Source organism: Rhinatrema bivittatum, chromosome 14 (assembly GCF_901001135.1).
Source record: "Rhinatrema bivittatum chromosome 14, aRhiBiv1.1, whole genome shotgun sequence".
NCBI classification, from domain to species: domain Eukaryota; kingdom Metazoa; phylum Chordata; class Amphibia; order Gymnophiona; family Rhinatrematidae; genus Rhinatrema; species Rhinatrema bivittatum.
This window is the reverse complement of record NC_042628.1, coordinates 64,819,154-64,842,803: the sequence shown is the minus strand read 5'-3', so window position 1 is coordinate 64,842,803 and position 23,650 is coordinate 64,819,154. Positions and strand designations below refer to the sequence as shown.

General features: G+C 45.5%; 1 protein-coding gene across 1 annotated transcript in view; it reads right to left on the bottom strand.

The window, feature by feature from the left end:
* Positions 1-23,650, bottom strand: part of LOC115076168 — a 190,843-nt gene that overhangs the window by 134,842 nt on the left and 32,351 nt on the right. The window contains exons 4-5 of the mRNA XM_029577309.1: positions 6,802-7,179; positions 6,282-6,587 (exon numbers count right to left, since the gene is read on the bottom strand). Of these exons, the coding sequence (XP_029433169.1) occupies positions 6,282-6,587; positions 6,802-7,179 (684 nt within the window). The remainder of the gene's footprint in view (positions 1-6,281; positions 6,588-6,801; positions 7,180-23,650) is intronic.

The window sequence follows — 23,650 nt, the reverse complement described above, 5'->3', positions numbered from 1 at the left end:
GTCAGTGAAGATGGTAAACTTATGCTGCACCCCTTCTAACCAAGGGCGCCACTATGAAGCGCTAGTTTGACCGCAAGGAGTTCGCAGTCACCCACGGTGTAATGCTGTTCTGTGGGGGAAAACTTATGAGAGTAGAACGAGCAGGGAGTTAGCTTGCCCGTGAGGTAGTGTTGACTCAGAACGGCTCCGGCGCCGATTGCTGAGGCGTTGACTCCACAACAAAGGATCGTTTGGGATCCGGATAGAAGAGACAAGGGCCGGAGCTGAAGGCTTCTTTAATCCTCTGGAAGGCAGCAATTGCTTTGGGTGTCCAAACTCGGGTGTTGACCTCTTTCCTAGCCATTGCAGTGAATGGGGCAACTATGGAAGAGTAATTTGCAATGAAGCTCCGGTAATAATTGGTGAATCCTAGAAAGCATTGCAACGCTCGAAGGCCTACTGGCTGGGGCCAGTCGCGGATTCCCTGAAGTTTCTCCGTATCCATTGAGAATCCACGATCAGAGATGATGTAGCCCAAAAAGGGTAAGCGATTCCGCTCAAATAGACATTTTTCCAGTTTTGTGTACAAGTGGTTCTCTCTCAGACGTTGGAGAACGATGCAGACGTGTTCATGGTGGGATTCTATGTCAGAGAAGATCAGAATGTCGTCGAGGTATACGACTACGAAATTGTACAGGAGATCTCGGAAGATTTCATTCATGAGGCGCTGAAAGACGGCTGGAGTGTGACATAGCCAAAAAGGCATTACCATGTATTCATAGTGGCCGTCTCTGGTATTAAACGCCGTCTTCCAAATGTCATCAGGTTGGATGCGTACCAAGTTGTACGCACCTCTCAGGTCCAGTTTGGAAAAGATTTGTGACCCTTCAAGGCGATCGAACAGTTCGCTAATGAGGGGTAGTGGGTATCGATCCTTATGAGTTAAGACCCCTGTAATCGATACAGGGACTAGAGATGTGAATCGGAACTGATATCGGATCCGATTCTGGTTCCAATTCACATCTATAGAGATGTGAATCGGAACTGATATCGGATCCGATTCTGGTTTCGATTCACATCTCTAACAGGGACGTAGTCCACCATTCTTTTTCTTCATGAAGAAGAACCCCACTCCTGCAGGGGAATCAGATGGATGGATATAGCCTTTCTCTAGATTCTCTTTAATATATTCAGACATAGCCTGAGTATCAGACTGGGACAACGGATAGGTTCTGCCTTTGGGAGGCGTAGTGCCCGGCAGAAGTTCAATAGGACAGTTGAACTTGCGTAATGGAGGCAAGGTATCTGCTTTCTGCTTAGAGAACACATCACTGAAGTCAGAATACCGCGGAGGTAAACCTGGAAGGGTAACTGATTTCAAGACGGGTATCACAGGGGATACCGGGTACAGACAAGTCTTTTGGCATTTTTGGCCCCACTGTACCAATTGCAGGGATTGCCAATTGAACTGGGGTTCATGGACCTGGAGCTAGGGTAATCCCAGGATTACCGGATGAGTTGAGCATTTTAGGACATAGAAGGATGTCTCTTCCTCATGGAGGGTACCCACAGTGAGATGGATAGCAACTGTCTGGTGAGTAATGAGACCTGGAAGATGTTCCCCCTGGATGGAGGCAATACGAAGACTCATCTCTAGGGGTTGGGGAGGTATTTTCAAGAGTTTAATGATGTCGTCCGAAATGAAGCTATCGCTCGCTCCGGTATCAATGATAGCAGTGGTTGCGAAGGTATGGGCCTTGATGCCCAGGGATACAGGAAGCAAGAGTTGAGGGCCAGAAACAGTTGTGCCCAAGCTTAGGACCCCCGCCGGGCTCAGGCGTTGCAGTTTCTCAGACGGACAGGGCAAAACTGCAGACGATGTCCAGAAGTACCACAGTAAAGGCAGAGCCCCTCCTTTCGCTGACGGAGATTCTCGGTTGGAGACAATCGCCCACGATTCACTTCCATAGGTTTTACCATGGAGGAAGGTGATGGTGCAGGAGTCTTTGCTGGAGTGCAGGGTGCACTCCAGTAAAGTGGTGCGTACTGGAGGAGGGTGTGGAGCCTTTACTTCTAGGCGTCTTTGCCGGAGGTGATGATCAATCCTCCCGGCAAGGGAGATCAAGTCTTCTAGTCGTGGAGTCTCACTGGCAGAAAGCTCATCTTTCAGAGCACAGGAAAGTCCATCTAGGAAGATGGCTTGAAGACAATCTTCTTGCCACCCAAGTTCTGTGGCCAAGGTCTGAAACTCCACTGGGTATTCGGAGAAGGTCCTTGTCCCTTGATGGAGGTGGAGTAAGCTATGACTAGCGATAGCCATACGATCTGGGTCTCCGAAGGTCTGCTTGAAGAGGGCAATGAAGTCAGATAGCTTGGAGAGGATGGGATCCAAACATTCCCATAAGGGAGAGACCCATGCCAGAGCCTTCCCTTCCAAAAGAGACAGAATGAAGGTGACTTTAGTGATCTCCTTCAAAAACAACGAGGGTTGTAGCGCAAACTGCATAAAGCACTGATTAAGGAAGCCACAACAGGAGCGTGGATTCCCATTATACCTTGGGGGGTGCAGGAAGTGCCAGTGTTGCTTTGAGAAGCATAGTGGCCGAGAGGCCCACCGGGTTGGCCATTGCTGTATCTTGTAGTTGAGAGCGCAGTTCTTCAACCGAAGAGGTCAGCTTCTCTAAAGCTTGATGATGTTTCACTGTGGCGGACAGTCCTTGTAGGGCCCTGGAGGCAGGAGACTCCACCAAGTCCATGGCCTTGGCAACCTGTTGCGCTCGGGGGTGGACCCTTGTCCTGGGGCAGAGATGGAACACCTTCTGAAAGGGAACAGGAGGTAACTGCCCCCAGGGGGCAGAGCACTGAGGAGACAGAGGCTGGGAAGAGCTTCACCATTGGAAGCCCGAGGTCCCCCGGGAGGAGCCCGTAGGGACCCGGGCCGCTTGGACTTAGGTGGGCCTCGCAGGGTCTCCTAAGAGAATGAAAGTCCAGCGTGCCCACGGAGACAGGGGAAGCGCGATCGGATTCAAAGGTGGTTGCTGGTTGGAACAAAGAGAACCAGAACAGAGTTGGTGATGACAAGGCGAGGAACAGAGCCAAAATCTGGAGACGAGGTCAGACAGGGAAAGGTCTTGAGGCAGGCGGCAGGCAGGTCAGGAACAAGCTGAGGTCTTAGAGACAGGCGACAGGCAGGCAGGCAGGTCAGGAACAAGCTGTGGTCTTTGAGGCAGGCGGCAGGCAGGTCAGGAACAAGCTGAGGTCAGTACCAGTAAGACAGTCCGAGGGTACTACCTGGGTAGACAGACCGACAAACACAGGAACAAGCAGGACACAGGAACTAGGATGCAGGAACAAGTCAGGAACAGAAATGGAACAGAAGGATCCTGGAACTAGACTAGGAACAAGCAGGAACAGGTACAAGCGCAGAGGCAATCTTAGAACAAACCGACCCGATTGCCAAGGCAAAGAAGCAGAGACAGGAACTTCCTTATATCGAGGGATCAATCAGGGCTTGCCATGGAGCGCCCTTGGCCCTAATGAATCCAGGCACTCCACGCACACGCGTAATGGGCATGGCTAACATGGCCGAGGACGCCGAGCCTCAGCATGAGGCCTGGCGTGCAGTGAAAGGCCTGGCGACCACGCCACAGGACACCGGGGCCTGGCAGGACTGGCAACTACCACGAGGGAGGTGGTCCCAGGACCCGCTATAGAACCATGAAGGTGAGCAGGCCCGTGCGCGGCCAGGGCACGTACGTAACAAAAACAGATTAATAAGGAATTTTTAATGCTAGTAAATACTTGAAATAATTGAGGTAAAATGTTTTAAAATTTCATGCATGATGCATAGTGGCTATTGCAAGCTAATTAGAAAGCCAATTTAGAGTACAGTATATGGCATTATTTATCAATAAGAATACAATGAGTAGGTCTCAGACCTGCATGCCTACAGCCCACCCATGTTAACCTTCTGCCCACCCAAAAAAATCAGTTCTGGGTACACTACTGGGTTAGGGTGAGTCAAATGTGAGGGGAAAGGAATGGAGTGAGTGGGAAGAGGGGTATGAGAGGGAAGGGAGGGAAGGTGAGGGAAGTGAGTGATGGATATGTAAGGGTAGGAAAGGTGTGAATGATGGGAAGGAATGTGAGTGAGTAAGAGGAAAGGGGGGAGAGGATGTGAGATGGTAATTAAAAAGAGTTTGTGAAAGGAACTCTCTTATGTGTTTGAGTGAGAGTGAGCTTGTGTGAGAATCAGCATGTTTTTGTGTGACCGTGTGTGTTTATGTGTGTGTGTGAGAGAGAGAGAGAGAGAGAGTCAGCGTGTGCGAGTCAGTGAACCACCCTCTTCTTGTGGGAACTCACATTCAGCTTGCATGCACACCAGGTGCAGATAGGGGGATGAAGGGAGGTAACCCATTTAGACTGTAGGAAATGGTGAGATCTGACTGTCCCTACAGGTAGGCAGGTCTGTGTTCTGCATGTGTGACCACAGTGAGGTATTCTGTTAATGAGTAGTTTTTGTATAGGGGTCTATAGCAGCTTGGCTTATTTTGTTTTCCTTACAGAACATACAAAAATTTGATTTGGTATACCACAAGGTTTGAACAAACTTGAAAGTGTGCCATGAAATAAAAAAGGTTGAGATGCACTATTATTTTGTTTCAGTTTTGAGATAGTCAGTGTTAATTTCATTGGTAATGTGCTACTGGGGGGGGGCAGCAATGCCATTAACAGTGCCTAGGCCAGTGAGGGCGAACTCCAGGCCTCAAGTGCAACAAATAGGCCTGGTTTTCAGGACATCTATAATGAGTATCCATGAGAAAGATTTGCATGCACTGCCTCCATTGTATGCAAATATATCTCATGCATATTCATTGTGGATATCCTGAAAACCCGGCCTGTTTGTGGCACTCGAGGCCTGGAGTTCGCCATCACTGGCCTAGGGGGATAAAAACCTAAATCCATCCCTGTGTATGGCTGCACAGGGAATCCAAATTCATGCCCAAGGGACCAATGCTAAGGGACCCCTTTGCTCCCATCACCCTCCCCCACCTCTTCATAACACTTCAGGTGTTAACTGCAGCCAATGCAAGAGGCAGAGCAGAAGGCCCCATCTGCTGAAGAGTGCTGGAGGCTCAGGTTTGCTGCAGAGGATGAGGGGAGCCATTTTATAGCACCACTATGAAGAGCTGCCTTCAACCTGGAAGCCTGGCATCTGGGAAGTGAAGCAGGATTAAGAGGCAACATGGATCCGGGCCACCACTGAAAATATTTGGGATATACAGCTAGGAAGAATACCGTAATTATAGATGGGAGAGACCTTATAGCTGGTCTAGGGTGAAAGAGAGGATGGGAGAAATTGCTGCTGAGCACTGGAGGGGTAGGAGGGTAGGAAACAGGTGCTGGGCAGGGATGAGGCCAGGGAGAAAGAAAGAAGGGAGTTGGGAGAGCAGCAACAGAAAGAGGGGAAGGGATAGGAGGATGGGGAAGAGAAAGGAGAAAGGGGGAATGGGAGCAAGGAGTAAGAGGGATTGGGGGCAGGGTACCCACACAGATTATAAACTGTTTGGGGAAGGAAATGATTTGATCTGAATTTCAAAAATGTTGCAAGCCAACTTGATCATTTCTTGAAAAGTGACCTAAAAATCCAAATTTTCTTTTTCAGGGTGCAAGAGGAAGAAGGAGGTATTGAAAAAGAGAAGGCGGTATAAGAACAGGTTATCCAGGTAAATTAGCTCTTTGGGTACTGGAATAATTGCATCTAAATTCTGAAAATGCTGTAAGTCACCTTGAGCCATGGAAAGGCATGTAAAAATGCAAATTCCCCTCTCTCTTTCTAATGGGGAAAGGAGATGAGATTGTGTGTATGTGGGGGGGGGGGGGGGATGGGATCTGGAAAGGGAAAGAGAGAGAGAGAGCTGGGGAGATGGGGGAGGTGGTAAGTTCAAGTGTTGGCTCCTGGGTGCCAGAGACCCACAGTATGCCACTGATTACTTTTGGTAGAAAAATGACATTATTTTGGGTGATGGCGGGGTGGGGGGTAGCCATGTCCACTCTGTAACTTTCTTTTTCAAGCAGGGATACAAATTCCTATTTGAATCCAAGAAGTTCAGGCTTATTGGGGTCAAAATATATAGAAAGCTGGGTGCAGCTTCCATGGGTATTGGTTCAGACCAGAAATCGCAGGCAAAGCTTCTGCAGTCCAAACTGTGCAGGGCTTTTTTACATTTATGAACATGTGGCCTGAGAAAAAATGGATTATTCAGTTACAGTGTTTTTTTCAACAGAAACAAGCTACTTACTCTTTACATGTATGGGGAGAGTTCTTTGCGTGAACTTTTTCACCGCTGGGAAATACACCCAACAGTTTATCGTTTTCATATGGTCATTCTGAGATGGAGTAAAGGTGAAACTGGATGAATAGCGGAATGTTCCATCTTTAAAAGGAGATTCTGTAAAAGTCGTGTCATTCGGTGTAGTTAAATCTCCTATCCAACTGATGGTGGGAGGGGTTCCCGCACAACCTCCCGGAGCTGTGCAGCTCAACTCAGCTGGAACATCTAAAAGGAACATCTCAGGGATTGAGAACACCGGTGGAATCCAGAGATCTAAACAAGAAATAGAGAAAGAAACTGACAGATTGCAGACCTCTGCAATGAACACCAGCAGCAAAGAGAAGCCAGTGCCAAGGGGAAGTATGTGATATTACTGCCATATGCTCATCTCAACACTACTGCAACAACATGAATGGCAATGGTTTGTTGCATCTAATGGAAAGGCTGCTGATTGGTTTAAAAAGTCAGAAATGCATAACATACTTACCATATATAGTGACTTCAACCATGTGTGATTTAAAACTTATAAACTCTCCTCCCTCAAACCTGAAGTAATATTTGCCATTGTCCGATTGTATGGCGTCATTGATCCTAAAGCTACAGTCACATTCCTGTATGTTCCCAATGAAGGTGAAGCGATCTTTCGTTTTTTCATCCACTATTCTATATTTATCAGTAGTTACTACGGGTTTGTCGTCTTCTTTACGTCCCTCCCTGAACCAAAATCCATTATGAGGTTTTGTAAGTATAGTAGTTAATGGGAAATAGATATGACATTGGATGAACGCACATAGACCCTCATTCTCTGGTACCAGAGGTTTGATGTCCAGATAATACTCCGTTTTCATGTGATGGCAGTAGGAACCTGCAGGAAGAGATATACTTAGTGTTACAAATACAGCATTTGAGACTGAATATCAGTTTCAATACAAGGCTAAGACTCAAATACTCACAACACATAAGTACTGCAGCATTAAACATAGATAAAACAACAGCTATACTTAAGTATCTTTCAAATATTTATAATAATTTGCATTTAAAATCCTGAAATTAAGATTCTCTGGTAACCTGAACCCTACTTCTCGAGTGAGGATGAGCCTGAGCCCTGGGAAATGGAGCAGGATTCAGAATTTCTACCCCCTCCTCGAGCTCTAGAGGATGCCCGTCTATGACAGAGAAGTGTCTGTATTTGATCTAATGAGACACTTTCCTGATTCAGTACAGCTGTAAAAGCAATTACAGATCCCTGATGAATACAGCAGCCTTTCCATGTGTTAAACTTACTCCTGCTGCAGTCTGTGTCTGTCCCATACTTATCCTCCCATAGCACACTCAGCAGAAGAAGCCCTGCTCTCTGTCTCCTTCCAAAGGAACCAACTTTCCTTGCAGTGTCTGTTTCTGATTTAATGAGACCCTCCCTTGATCCAGGACAGGAACAAAATCAGTAATATCTCCCTAATGAGTGCAGACTCCTAGCACTGCGACAGTCTGTGTCTGTCCTACACTTACCCTCCCATAGCACACTCAGCAGAAGATCCCTGCTTTTTACATCCTTCCCAAGACATTTACTTTCTACAGCTGCCTCTAACATATAGGATAAGGGAGGTGCAGGTGAAACACAAAGAATATTTAGCATGAGGCCAACCACTCCCAAGGCCAGTCACAGACCCATTCTTTACACATGTTCCCTTGGTAATGGGACGCTCGTGCAGAAAGAAAGGGGCGGGGTCTGTGCGGTGGTGATCACAGGAACCAATTAAATGAGGGCAGGAGATGGAGCAGGTAGAAAGGAAAGGACCAAGATAATAGCCTTGGAGTTGGGGGGCAAGGGTGTTCAAGAAGGGACAGGAGAATGCACAAATGACACAGGATGGGAGCATGGTTGAGGAGATGCAGGTTCAGTTAGAGACCATGAAATCCATGAGGGAAGGACAAGGGAAGAGGTAATTGGGGAGGAGGGACACAGGAAGGAACTTAGGGATAGGTGGAAGGGAAAAAACTGGAAAGGAACAATGGGGAGAGGGGGCGCAGGAGATCTGGGTTGAGTGGCATGGCTAGGAGAAAAGGGAAGCAATCAGGAAGTGCCCATGATTGGATAGGATAGGGAGATTCCAGAAGTGACCATGGGGAAAACCCAGGAAGGGACAAGGCTGATGGTGGAAGGTTAGGAGCGGATTCGGGAAACAACCATGATGGGGGGGAGGGGGGATAAAAATAGTAGAAACCATGAAGGTGCCATGGGGGTTGTTGGGTAGAGGGTTTGGGAAGGGAAGGGAAGAGAAGGGACCATTGGCAAGGTTAAGAGGAAAAGGACTTGGGAAGAGTTCATGGAGGAGGAAATAAGAGGGGAAAAAAAATCTAGGAAGAGACTTTTTAGAATGGGGTGGGGAGGAATGAGGGATGTCTACAAGAGACTACCTGGGAAGGGGCTAAGGGATACATAGAAGGGAGAATAGTTATCACATTTCAAGGGAGGGAGAAGGGCCCTATGGGCTTAAACTGAAACTTCTAAATTATTGCTGATGTCTCTGCTTATATTTGACTTCTGTGGCAAAAGAAATGTCCTAGAAGAGCAGATTAAAGGATGGGGAAAGAGATGTGGTTATGGTGGTCAAGGTGAGAGTTGCAGTTGTGGTAGGAGCTGTGGTCTTAGTGGGTGTGGTGTTCGTGGTAGGAATTATGGTCGTGGTGGGTGTGGTGGTTGTGTTAGGAGTTGTGGTTGTATTGGGTGTACTAGTTTTGGTAGAAGCGGTGGTTGTTTTGGGTGTAGTAGTTGTGATAGGATTTGTGGTTGTAGAGAAGGAGTAGTGGTTGTGGTAGTTGGTGTGGTTGATGTAATGGGCATGGTGGTTGTAGGAGTTATGGTTGTAGTAGTTATAGTCGCTATGGGTGTGGATTCATACTAGTTGTGGTCATCCTGAATGTGGGTGTTGTAGTTGTTGTGGTCACCAACCCTAAAATGAACACATCAGTACTTTACAATTAGAGAGAATCTTGCAGCTTTTCAACTTTGAAAAAGATTATCCTATGTTTAAACCACATCTGCTGTATACAGCATCTGTGCTATACAAAAAGTATCAATCACTGCATTTCCTAGTCTATGCTGTAGGACAGAGGTTCCCAAATCTGCAATACGGGACCACCAGCCAGTCAGGTTGTCAGGAATTAAAATTTGCATGCTATAGACTATATGCAAATTTATTTCATGCATTTTCATTGTGAATATCCTGAAAATCCAACTGGCTTAGGGTCCTCCAGGATAGATTAGTGAACAACTTCTATTGAACTGCCAGTGACAGCTGATAGGGATGTGAATCGTTTTTTGACGATTTAAAAAAATCGTCCGATATTTTTTAAATCGTCAAAAATCGTTAGAGTGCGCGATACAATAGAAATTCCCCCGATTTATCGTGAAAAATCGTTAATGGGTTAGTGTCCACTAACGGGAGTTATTTGGGGGGAGGGCGGGAAAACCGGCACACCAAAACAACCCCTAAACCCACCCCGACCCTTTAAAACTAAACCCTTACCTTCCCCCACCCTCCCGAACCCCCCCAAAACTTTTTACAAGTACCTGGTGGTCCAGTGGAAGCCCTGGGACCGATCTCCTGCTCTCGGGCCATCGGCGCCATTTGGCTGCCACTAATAAAAATGGTGCCGATGGCTGATAAAAAAAAATCCCACCGACCCTTTAAAAATGATCCCTTTGTTTCCCCCACCCTCCCAAACCCCCCAAAACCATTTTAAAATTACCTGGTGGTCCAGTGGGGGCACGGGGAGCGATCTCCCGCTCTCGGGCCGTCGGCTGCCACTAATAAAAATGGCGCTGATGGCCCTTTGCGCTTACCATGTGACAGGGTATCCGTGCCATTGGCCAGCCCCTGTCACATGGTAGGAGCACTGGATGGCCGGCGCCAGAGTAATCTAAGGAAATATTTCTTTACAGAGAGGGAGGTGGATGCATGGAACAGCCTCCCACTAGAGATGGTGGAGATGAAAGCAGTATCTGAATTCAAGAATACAGGGGATCTCTGAGGGAGTGATGGGAATTGTGAGGGCTACATAAATTGGACAGATGGGCAAACAAGATGGGCTATATGGTCTTTTCTGCCATCATGATTTTATGTTTCTATGGATATGAGATGGCACCAATCTCCTGTGTTTCTATTGCTCAGGGAGTGTGTGCATACTTGGCAAATCTGCAATAGTTGTGTAGCAGGTCCCCCATCTGGTGGGTTATCCTTCTGGGTTTGAGTCCGGATGGGGAGGAAGAATTCTCTTCCGGGGCCCTGGACACATTCACTTTTTTGCATACTCATGGATCACACTCTAGGTAAGCATCTTGCTAAGATGCAATATTGTCCAGAAGAGGAACAAGGAAAACAAAATTAGTAGAAGAGGAAGAAAATAAGCTCAACCCAGTGTCCATTCATTCAGTCCTTCCACTGGAATCAGCAGGAAAATTCAAAAAGAGTCCAGAAGTGGTGTTCAATATAAATTGTTTACTGTAAATTAAAATAAAGAATTCAAGACAATGAGCAAGAAAATCCAAACATCAAATTGATAAGAATGAGAAAAAACAGAAGTGTCCTTGTCTAAGTTCTTTCACTCCTTTCCTACCTCTTGCACCTTCATCCTTAGCCAATGTATCTTCACCAGTAGGGTGGGACAACCAGAGTGTGACTTCCAACATCAGCCAATCTATTAGAAAAATATTCCCAATCCAAAAAGTATCCAAAATGGATTCCAAACTTCCCAAAAAATCATCTCCACTCTTGCTTGACTGGACACTTGGGCGAAAAGGTATTGAACCCCAATCTTCAGGGAGGCAGGAGGGGGGCCACCCTACCCTTCAGACCAAGAAGTCAAAAATTTTCCAAAAGTCCAAACTTTAGCTTTTCAGTCGAGACTGTGGATGAATCTCAAAACCAGCCCTCCTTCTCTTTCTCACCTCTACTCTGAGATCAAGGGATGATCTCCAGCTTTTTCTCCTGCCTGTGGAGATTCTGGGATGGATCTTTAGCTCTTTTCTCCTGGCTTCTTCAGCCACACCTAATCCTCTGACTCACAGGGCATGCTACCAGGGTTTATAACCTCAATTTGCCCCTACCCCAAAAAAGTGAGGTTTAAGCAGTGGGAGAATTTCTAAATCCATCATTCCTCTTATTGCCCCTAGCATTTATGAAAAATATCAGTGATGGGCTGAGACTCTTGTCACACTTGGGATGGTGCTCTTATGCTCCTGAGTACCAAAGAGCTCTGAAATTGGTGGTTGGTGAAACAGATACATATGAGAAAATAAGTGTGGGAGCTTGCTGGGCAGACTGGATGGGCCGATTGGTCTTTTTCTGCTGTCATTTCTATGTTCCCTCCGCATGTAAGCATGGGGATCATCTTTTATGACACTCTCTCCTTCCTTACACTGTTGTGTCTGTGGACCCTAGGGCAGAAGCAGGATTGATTACCTGCAGGGAGGAACCCTGCAAGTTACCAGCTCGGCAAGTGGACCCAGGCAGGCAGAGACCCATCAGGACCTTCACCTATACCAGCCCTCATTCCCCTCAGATTGAGCCTTTGAGGGCCAGGGCTGACAGGATATAGGTGGGGTCCTGCTGGTGGCAGAAGGGAAGGTCTGTGCTAGGGTCATAGGCAGGCAGCAGTCAGGTGTATCCAAACTCCAGGCAATGGTCAGAAGCTGGCATCAGTCAGGCGCATCTGAGGTTCAGGTCAAGGTCAAACCAGATAGAAGAGAGATGGATAGATAGGGCAAGCAGGTAAGGACAATAACAGGTGCACAATGAGATGAAATGGCGATGAAGACCGAAGACAAACCAAAGACAGCTAGATGAAGACTGAAGACAAGCTGGACAAAGACAGGAGTGCTGGAAGCAACACGCACTATTCAGGAGAGGCAGCAACGGAAAGACAGGAAGAGCCTGGGCTAAACATATGATATCATCAGTGAGTGCCACAGTGTTATTACCACCGCAGGCCCTTTAAAAGGAGTGAGGTGGGGCGTATGCGCATATAAGGAGTAGTGCAAATGGACAGGCCCAGCAGCATCCTGCTGTATGCAGAGCTAGGAGCGTCTTGCCTCATTAGAGTGTGGCATCTCACTGCAGGAAGGACAGGTGGCTTTGGGCCACGACGAAAGCCCTTTGAGATGGACCTGCTGGGGAGCTGAGTGTGGCGGTTCACAGGGGCAGCCCTCAAACCGCCAAATATACCATGCGCACATCCAAAAACATCGCTAAAATGTGTCCCTTCCTTTCTGAGCATACAGTCAAAATTCCAATTAATTCTCTTATTACTTCCTGATTAGATTTCAATGTGCTCTTGGCAGCTCTCCCGCTGAACAGTCTTTCTCCACTGCAGTCTTCAAAATTTGGCTGCATGAATTTAACTTCTGTCAATGTCGTAAGACTATGTAACCCCTCTTCTAAAGTCGCTACATTGGCTCCCTGTCTGCTTCCAAATAACGATCAAGCTTCTGTTGCGTCAGCCGGCTGCATACTCTGCAGCTGGCCTTCCTCACCCCGTCTCACACCCCTGCACCGAGAATGGGCCCAGGCTCCCCGGCGGTGGTGAAGGACGCCATTGGTCTAGACTTCGCTGTCATGGCCTTGCGTGCCCCGCAACTAATTCCCATGGCACGGGCCGCAGTCTGCAGCTTTCTTCGTGGCCGAGATGCCGCCATCGTCCACGCCTGTTATCCTTGCCTCTAGGCATGAGCACCTTTCTAGGTGATTTAAAGGGCCTGCAGCTGGGAGAGGCTGCTGGCTCCCTCTGATATCAGCACCAGCTTTACTATTTATGGGAGGTTCAGACACTTAGAGCCTGCCTTGGCAACAGGTCTCCACGCTTCTCTGCTATGTGCTTCGTTGCTGAACCAGTTCCAGTTCCTGATCCAGTACCTGCTCCAGTTCCAGTTCCAGTTCCTGTTCCTGCCCTTCTTTGGACGGACCTCCTTGGCTTGACCCGGACTTGAACCTGACTCCGAGCCTAGCTGCCTGCCTCTGGCCATTCTGCCTGAACTTGACCTCGCCTGTAGCTGCCTGCCCTTGACCTTCTGCCTAGACTCCACCTTGGCCCTTGTCTCGCCTTGCTGGGACCCTGCGACTCTGCTGCTTTCTGGCATTCTGCCTGATATATGGGAAGCCTAACATGAAGACTTTGGTTCACTCAGTTTACCCAGAATCCTTTGCTGTCTTGGCTTAGCTGACACTTCTGGCATACAAGGAACTCAGACTGACCTGAGCTTGAATGGCTTCTGGGAGACATCTGCAATGAATTCAGACCTAGCCAGATATGATGGAAGGTCATGAGGTCACAACAAACACATGGACCAAGCTATGTTCTTACAGACTACTATCTCGATTCGAGGGGCCCAGTGTAACTGAAGACCCCCATGAGATTAGGAGTCTGATTAAAGGACTAGAATGAGTGACAAAACAAAGAATCATTAGAATGATTGACAGCCATTAGCAGACACGTGGGTCTTCGCTATGCCTAATTGGATCTCAATATGGGAGGCGGGACCACGGAAGTTTAGACACAGTTTGTCTGACTTGGACACAGGGTACGTGGTACCTGAATGTATGTTTTACCTATAAAAAGTCAACACTCACTGACAAACGCTGAGACAAGCAGGGAGAGCCTTCATTAAAAAACATGAGGCTCCCACTCTATGTCTCCTTGAGGTATCCTGATTACTTTTATATGCCATATAAACTTAAATTTGTTCTGATTAAACTTGGTACTGGACCTCAGTATTATTGGAGCAGCACAGTTAAGCTGCTTCTATTGGCGCTACCAATTAACATTTTGGCGCCCGAACAGGGACCTTGTACTGGCTGCAGCTGGTTGGAGAAGTGTTTACAGTTTGCTCATTCCCGAAAAGATTGGCTTAGTCCGGAGGAAGATACCCAGATCTGTCTGGATGGCTGTTTTTTCAACAGCAGTAATTTCTAGGAAGCTTTCCTAGATGTCTGGCCACATTTGGTTCAGAGAATACGGTAATTCAGCAGTAATTCCTGGAAGACAGTGCTGCTCATGAAGAAGGTAATGCTTGCTTTGGCAAAAGACAGATCTGTGTAGGTAAGTATTTTCTACCTTGTAACTATAATTGTTTAGTTAGTAAGCTACATTTTCATTGGCCATTTGTACATAGACGTCGTTTTGTAGTATACTGTTTCTGGTTCATATGCCTGTATAGGTGTTAATAGATTTGCACTGGAAATAATACACTAGGGGGTAGATTTTTAAAAACTGCGCAATCGCATACTTTTGTTTGCGCCTGCTGCGCAAACAAAAGTACGCTGGATTTTATAAGATACGCGCATAGCCGCGCGTATCCTCTAAAATCCTGGATCGGCGCGCGCAAGGGAACTCTCTTTCGCCCTCCCCTTACCTTCCCCTCCCTTCCTCTACCTAACCCACCCCCCTGGCCCTATCTAAAACCCCCCCCTTACCTTTATCCACGGATTTACGCCTCCCGGAGGGAGACATAAATCCACGCGCGCCAGCGGACTGCTGGCGAGCCGTGCTCAGACCCGGGGGCTGGTCCGAAGGCCTGGACCACGTCCCCGGGTCGGCGCCACGCCCCCGGTCCCGCCCCCGAAATGCTGCACCCCACCCCCGAAACGCCGCGTCATCGGGTCCCGCCCCCGACACGCCCCCTTCCAAAAACCCCGGGACCTACGTGCATCCTGGGGCTCTACGCGCGCCGGCGGCCTATGGAAAATAGGCGCACCGGCGCGCAAGGTCCTGCTCGCGTAAATCCGGGCGGATTTACGCGAGCAGGGCTTTGAAAATCCGCCCGTAGGGTTTTAAAACAGCAGCAGTCATTTCTTTGTCTGAGAATGCATGGGCAGTTGGCGCCACAATAGTTTCATATTACAAGTGCCAGGATACTGGGAGCTGCTGAGTTAAATGACCAGATGTTGACTTTCTTTCAGTGGAGTAATTGCCAAAGTTTGGTTTAGGTGGCTGTCTCTGCCTCAAAGGTATGCTTTGGTTTTGACTAACAATGGCATGTTTGTAAAAAACCATGTGGTTACACACAGACTGGAAGTTCTTTCTCTTTAAGTTAAATGGAATGGAGTTCCGTCAACTTCCAGTACACCGAGGTGTTAAACAGCGGCAGTTAGTCTTTTGTTCTAAGCTGTTGCCTGGCATGCCTGCTGAGAGGTTGTGAATCACAGCAGTTTCAAGAGGAGGAAGAGAGAATTAAGTGAATTTCAAAGTTGTTTGTATATGAACATAGACACAGTGGGTACATTTGAAAGTTATAATTAGCCTAAAGAGGAGTTATGGTTATGGAGACATGTGTTGCTTTCTACAGAAAGGGGATTTTAGTTAGTGAATTGTTTACAAAAGTTTGGTTTCGTCTGCTCTCTCTTGAAGGAAGGTAAAAATGGCTTTGCCAGAGCCATAGAATTCCTTTGTGTAAAGCAGAGAGAGAGAGAGCGAGTGAAGAAAAAAAAAAAAGTGGTGCTTTTAAATTGCATGACCGGAGTCCTCTTTGTGTGCTGACTGGATACTGTAGTTTTTAGCTGTCTGTTGTTCCATTTGATTAGAGGTACAAAGATGCATTAAATTTCTTTCAGTCTGTGAGATTTATTTCTATAAGTTCATACATTAGTTTGCTGTGAAGCTAAAGCGTGATTGATATTAGGTTATTAAGGTGCTTATCTTAGCTGCATGTGTAAATTCATCCTTTATTTTCATTTACTTTTTGTTGAATTTTTTTTTCGTTACACTGACTATGACCATGCTACTCTATTCAGCATTTAAAGTGTCCCTACTGTATTATAGAAGAAATCCCAATTTAGTATGCTGGCAGTGCGGTATAAAGGGACATTTGACTCAATTGCTGCAGTTCATTAAACAGACAAGGGAATCTTTCGGTTCTATGCTTTCTTCCCCTCCCCCTCACAAGAGTACAGGGATGTGTGATTTAACCCCTGCTTGGTACAAGGAATCTTATGTTCACAGCCTGTTGTCATGATAGTGTGTATTAAAAGTTGTATGTTGCTCATAGTTTCATTTTAGTTTTTACAACTGTGTTATTAATGAGAGTTTATTGAGAAGCGATTTTAGTTCCTTTTCTTTTTCTATTCCCTGCCTTTTGGAGTCGGAGTGTTGTCTTAGTGAGTAGGGTAGTAATTAAAGAACAATGTGAACTGTTTTTCATTTATGAGATCATTTAGTTTGAAAACTAAATTTGTGTTGTTGTTTGAAAGTACGCGGAAGTGAATCTGGTGGCATGAGTGGTGACATGGTGATGTTAAAGAGAGAACTGAGATTTATTTTTATGCTGGATGCTGGTGTGTACAGTGCTTTGTTAGTAAATTAACTATACGTTATAGTGTAACAGTTAAATATGCAGATTGCTGTTTGGCGGGAGATTCGGAATGTCTTTGTTTGAGTAGAGAAAAAAAAGCTGTGCATCAGTTGCGTTTGAAAAGAAAAAGAAAACCCCACTGTGTGTTTGCTTTTAAAATGACTTGCTGAGCTTTACTGTTGTCAGAATTTGGATACTGTAAATTAATTTGGATACAGTAAATCATTTTTATGGTTTTGGTAAGTTAGGGGATGGAATGTGTGATGAGCTAAATATGTCAGAGAGAGGAAAATTTATTAAAGGTATGAGGTATTTCATTAAACAGAAGTCAGAAAAGAAAAGAAAGCACTTATAGGCATGAAACCCATGCCGAAGTATTTGTTAATGAAAGAACTTAAGTTCTATCCTAATGATAGTAGAAATTCTGGAAGAGTAGTTAAATCACAAGCAGATTGTGATAAATTGCAGGAAGACTTTGTGAGACTGGAAAATTGGGCATCCAAATGGCAGATGAAATTTAATGTGGATAAATGCATATAGGGAAAAATAACCTATGCTATAATTACACAATGTTGGGTTCCATATTAGGTACTACAACCCAAGAAAGAGATCTAGGCGTCATAGTGGATAACACATTGAAATCGTCAGTTCAGTGTGCTGCGGCAGTCAAAAAAGCAAACAGAATGTTGGGAATTATTAGAAAGGGAATGATGAATAAAACGGAAAATGTCATAATGCCTCTGTATCGCTCCATGGTGAGACCGCACCTTGAATACTGTGTACAATTCTGGTCGCCGCATCTCAAAAAAGATATAATTGCGATGGAGAAGGTACAGAGAAAGGCTACCAAAATGATAAGGGGAATGGAACAGCTCCCCTATGAGGAAAGACTAAAGAGGTTAGGACTTTTCAGCTTGGAGAAGAGACGGCTGAGGGGGGATATGATAGAGATGTTTAAAATTATGAGAGGTCTAGAACAGGTAGATATGAATCGGTTGTTTACTCTTTCGGATAGTAGAAAAACTAGGGGGCACTCCATGAAGTTAGCATGGGGTACATTTAAAACTAATCGGAGAAAGTTCTTTTTTACTCAACGCACAATTAAACTCTGGAATTTGTTGCCAGAGGATGTGGTTAGTGCAGTTAGTATAGCAGTGTTTAAAAAAGGATTGGATGAGTTCTTGGAGGAGAAGTCCATTACCTGCTATTAAGTTCACTTAGGGGTAGATCTTAAAAAAATATGCGATCACGTACTTTTGTTCGCGCACCAGGCGCGAACAAAAGTACGCTGGATTTTATAAGATACGCCCTTAGCCGCGCATATCTTATAAAATCCGGGGTCGGCGCGCACAAGGGGGTGCACATTTGTGCAACCTGCGCGCGCCAAGCCCAGCGCATGCTGCCTGTTCCCTCCGAGGCCGCTCCAATTTCAGAGCGGCCTCTGAGGGAACTTTCCTTCGCCCTCCCCCCACCTTCCCCCCACCTTCCCCTCCCTTCCCCTACCTAACCCACCCCCCGGCCCTATCTAAACCCCCCCCCTACCTTTGTCGGCAAAGTTACGCCTGCTGAAAGCAGACGCAACTTTGCGCGCGCCGGCCGGCAGCCCTGCTCCGGGTTCCGGTCCCGGGGGCTGGTCCAGAGGCCTTGACCATGCCCCCGGGCCAGTGCCATGCCCCCGGGCCTGCCCCTGAAACGCCGCGTTGTTTCGGGAACGCCCCCGACACGCCCCCTCCCCGCCCCCTTTCCAAAGCCCCTGGACTTACTCGCGTCCCGGGGCTTTACGCGCGCCGGCGGCCTATGCAAAATAGGCATGCCGATGCGCGATGGCCCTGCGCGTGTAAATCCGGAAGGATTTACGTGCACAGGCCTTTTAAAATCTGCCCCTTAGAGAATAGCCACTGCCATTAGCAATGGTAACATGGAATAGACTTAGTTTTTGGGTACTTGCCAGGTTCTTATGGCCCGGTTTGGCCACTGTTGGAAACAGGATGCTGGGCTTGATGGACCCTTAGTCTGACCCAGTATGGCATTTTCTTATGTTCTTATGTTCTTGGGAGCTAGAAGAAGGGAATGAATTGGATTTTTTATTTTGATGGGAGTTCAGGTATTGAACGTTTGTATTGTGAAAAGTTTAGACAATATCCGAAAGGAGAAATAGATTGTGGGACAGTGAATAGCAGTATTTTCTAGTGCCAGTAATGCTTTGTAAGCCGGTGTTTGAAAAAAAGAGAAAAAAAAAGGAAATCCCTCATATACAGTTTTAGATCTTGGTTAATGCATATTAATGTGTGCCCAGGGTTGTGCACAGTAGGGAATTAATTGCTCTCTATTATAACATAAAGTCCGTCCTTTTATTTTGAAGACTTTCAGTCTCTCAGCTGATGTGTCTGTGCTTCTGGAAATGATCTGTTACTGTTACTTATAGTATTCACAGGATCTGTTAGTAGGAACTCTATGGAGCATATTAGTACAGGAAGGAAATAAAATAAATTCTAAGCAAGTACAAAGTTCTCTGTGCCAGGTTTCCCTTTTAGGAATTGAGTTAGGAGTTCACAGTTCATAGTACACGGAGGTATAAAAATAAGGAAAAAAAAAAAGGAGGTTTTAGATTTGTAAATGGAAGTAGCTCTTATCACAGGGGACAGCGCCTCCTAGAGGTGGAATGCTAGAGACAGGAAAGTAGCTTTATGACTGCTTTTTGATGAATTAAGCTATAACAGACTACTGAGTTTTAAGGAAACTGTAATGTCACTTTTAAAGTTAATTTTAATCATTGTCAAATACTAGATTTCTTTCCAGGGTAAGAAGAAACAAAGCACATCTTTTTTTGTCCCATGGGAGATGACGATTACAATTTTTTCCAATTTGATTCCTTTTCATTTTTAAATAGATCTATTTTAATTTCAATTCTGATTTTTTGTGTTTTATTCTTGGATTGATCCACTTATTTTTAATCTTTGTTTTAAGTATTTTTTTTTCTAATTTTCATTTTCATTTTGAGCTCAAATGTTTGTCAACTGTTGTCTGTTATGTGTTACTTGTGGGTCATTGGAACTGAAGAATGAATGAATGCATGAATTTATGTAGTCAGTTCAGTGAAATATATGTTTTTATGTAATGTCTGAGTACTTAAGTTGTTTGTGGTTTGGACTATTGCATGCTACTTTGAAATTGTTATGAGCGCGCCCTCCGGTGGTTGCTAAGGACCGAGGGCTGGACAGCCTTCGACTATGGTTAAAGGCACAGGGGCGCAGTCTGACCCTCAACTGGACCTGCACACCCCGGACAACCAACAACACAATGTTGATTGATAAACAGTCCTCCGACCGTTCCAAGCCTTTTCGGATCTGCCGCTGGGTACAGCAATGGGTGGCAGGCTGGACAGAGGACAGAGGGCAGGCCAGACAGAGGACAGAGGACGAGGGCAGGCCGGACAGAGGACGAGGGCAGAACACAGAAGACTTGGGACTATGACTGAGACAAAGACATCACAGGCGAGGGCTGATGCGAAGATATTTTATTTTTATTTATTTATTTAAAATTTTTATATACCGGCATTCATGATACAATCACATCATGCCGGTTTACATAGAACAGGGGTGTACAAAGAACAAATGAGTAACCTATTAGTGAGGAGGAAGCAGTTACAAATAACAAGGTACTAGAACTGGGAGTAGAGAAGAAAGGGAGAGGATAACATTAGATAAAGATATTTACATTAAATTAACATTTTTACAATGGGAGGTAGTTCAACAGGCTGCAAGGGTTAATCAGTGTCCGGGAATGCTTTTTTGAACAGCCAGGTCTTAAGTCTTTTCCTGAAGATTGGGAGGCTGGGTTCTTGTCTGAGGTCTGGTGGGATGGAGTTCCATAAAAGGGGGCCGGCTGTTGAGAAGGCCCGATCTCTTAGAGTGATATCACAAACAAGGCGAGAAGTGATATCACAAACAAGGCGAGAAGTGATATCACAAACAAGGCGAGAAGCGATGACATCGCAGACGAGGGCTGAAGTGAAGACGTCACAAATGAGGCGAGAAGCTGGGAAGGTAGACATTGGCACTGTCTCTCAGGGCACCCTACACAGCCCACCTTCACAGGCAGACCCAATGGGCTGGTCGCGGACCATCCTGTCCCACTGTGCACCCTACACAGCCCGAGGAGGCTGGTCACGGACCACGAGGAGAGCGGGTCGAGTGCAGGAAAGGAATCCAGCTGAGGTGAGACTCCAATGATGGAGCTGGTGTCATCCGGAGAACCACAGGGGCTGGCAGGTCAGGAAGGCTCAGGAGCACAGGACATGAATCTACTGCAGGCAACTCCAATGATGGAGCTACATCACCCGGAGAACCAAGGAGCCAGCAGAACAAGAAGGCTCAAGAGCACTTGAAGACAGAGGAGAAAAATATCAGGAAGAGCTGGAACATCAGGAACCAACATCAAGGAAACAGGCAGAGACATGGAGCCATCAAAACAAGAGAAGACCACAGATGACCTGGATCGATGAAGGACCATAGATGACTGAGAGTCAATCCAAAGGCCCACAGGAACTGAAATGAAGATCCTTTTATACTGCTGTAGACAGGGAAAAAGGCATGGCCCAAACCAGGAAGTCCATACAGACCCAAGCAAGCCTCAGGCAGGCCCCAAGGTCCTCGAAGGCCTCCCAGGCCCTGGAGCAAATCCTGGATAGTTCGTAGGTGAAACCCTGGCTTCGGAGTGGCCTCCAGAAAAGGTGAGATGCCTCCTATGGCACAGCTACAGGAGGAATTGTAACAGAAATAATGTGGGGATGTTATGCAGACTAGATGCAGGGAGTTCATGAAATGATGGAATTTTCTTATTGATTAATTTAATTTCTTCTGCTTTTATATTAGGCTTTAATCCATCCCATATGTATCTCACTTAATAATGAGTTAAAAGGCTCTGCTTAATGTCAGGAAAATGCACCCCGAGAGAATGTATACGCACTGATTTCAGAAATCATCCTTTGCTACAGAAGTCATCATGCATCTGCATTATATGGACTGAAATGCTTACAATATATACCTGATCTTTATGTTTTTTCTTGTTCTATGGGGGTGGCTTTACTTAGAATCTAGGTTCTTTTGTTCTCTGAGGTTTCTGATATGCAATAACTGATTGCCACTAAACTTATTCTTTATGACATTCCTAGTTAATATCTGGTTATGTATCTATCTGCAACTACCATTGCTTAGGTTCTTAAGTTAATGACATTGTCTGAAGTGATGCCATTTTTATTAATTTGTACATTCCAAGTTTTGTAGCATTTTCCAGTCTAAGAATTTTTAATACTTATGCATTTCATTGCTGAATCAGCTAAATGATTATGTAATATGTCTTTCTTTACCTCTGACTATGAAAGCTGTTTTGTTCACACTACTCAAATACCATATCCCACTGCTTGCCTTTTTAGAGTGTGATATGTCTCAGTGTGGATCAAATGTTTTCTTGAATTCCTTATTCTTTGAGTATCTGTTTTTTCTCTGGATCTTCTTTTTCTTATTGTATCTTTTGTAGTTTCAGTGATAATTCAAGGTTTAAGAGGGAGACATATATATAGATATATATATCCATATTTCTGCCACAATAGCATATGTTGAATATGTGCTGTTCTATTTGCTGTAAGCTATTTCTAGCATTCTCTCACTTGCCTTGGTGCCTCTGCACAAGTTGTCTTTTAGTTTATTCTTTCTTCTTTCTTCTGCAGCCTGCACCTATGGTAATCACTTTGCTGATCTTTAACATCTCAATATCCTATTCCCTTTTTACTCTGATTTCCCTGTAACCCTTTTTGAACATCTCTTCTTGTAACACTACCTATTAGATTTTACCTAGAGTCTGTTTATGCCCTCTCACTAATGTTTCTTGGTAGTGTGGCCTTTGGTGCTTATTATGAGAGTGTCCTCCTTGAAAAAAATGCACCCCTTATACATGATGCTCACTGTCATAGGGATATGAAACTATTCTATTACTATATCTTTTTGCATACTAATTTCTCATTGTTCTTTTCATCCTTATCCTGGCTCCAACATTATGTAGTGCTTTGACTTAGAAAACACTATATATAATTTCAAACATTTTTCCTGCACTGCCATTTTATGTCTTTCTTCTTTCTCTTTGTCCACGACAATGGACTGCCTCTTATTACTTTCTCTGTATCTTCTGCCAGTTGTTTAGCTTTTTACACTGTTCTTCTGATACTTATGTAATGTAAATTGAAGCTTGAGACTAATGTTATGATAATCTAGTTGTATTTGCAGTTCAACTACAGAGCTGACTGACTTTTATTGTAACTTCAGCCTTACTGCTGCCATGTGCTATCTGAAGACTGATTGAATCTGTGAGTATCACGTACCTAATTTAGGGATCTAGAGGGACACATGCTTGACACACCCAACACAAACCAAAGGTTAGTGGCTAGAATACAACTATAGGCCTTTGCCCTAGACTGTCTGCTGTCATCGTCTTTGATGCTTCGGTGTGCCACTTTTGCCATTTGACGTGGCACAAGAGGGAAATGATATATTGGGAGCCTAACACGAAGACTTTGGTTCACTCAGTTTACCCAGAATCCTTTGCTGTCTTGGCTTAGCTGACACTTCTGGCATACAAGGAACTCAGACTGACCTGAGCTTGAATGGCTTCTGGGAGACATCTGGAATGAATTCAGATCTAGCCAGATATGATGGAAGGTCACAACAAACACATGGACCAAGCTATGTTCTCACAGACTACTGTCTCGATTCGAGGGGCCCAGTGTAACTGAAGACCCCCATGAGATTAGGAGTCTGATTAAAGGACTGGAATGAGTGACAGAACAAAGAATCATTAGAATATTTGACAGCCATCAGCAGACACGTGGGTCTTCACTATGCCTAACTGGATCTCAATATGGAAGGTGGGACCAGGGAAGTTTAGACACAGTTTGTCTGATTTGGACACAGGACTCGTGGTACCTGATACTCTATGC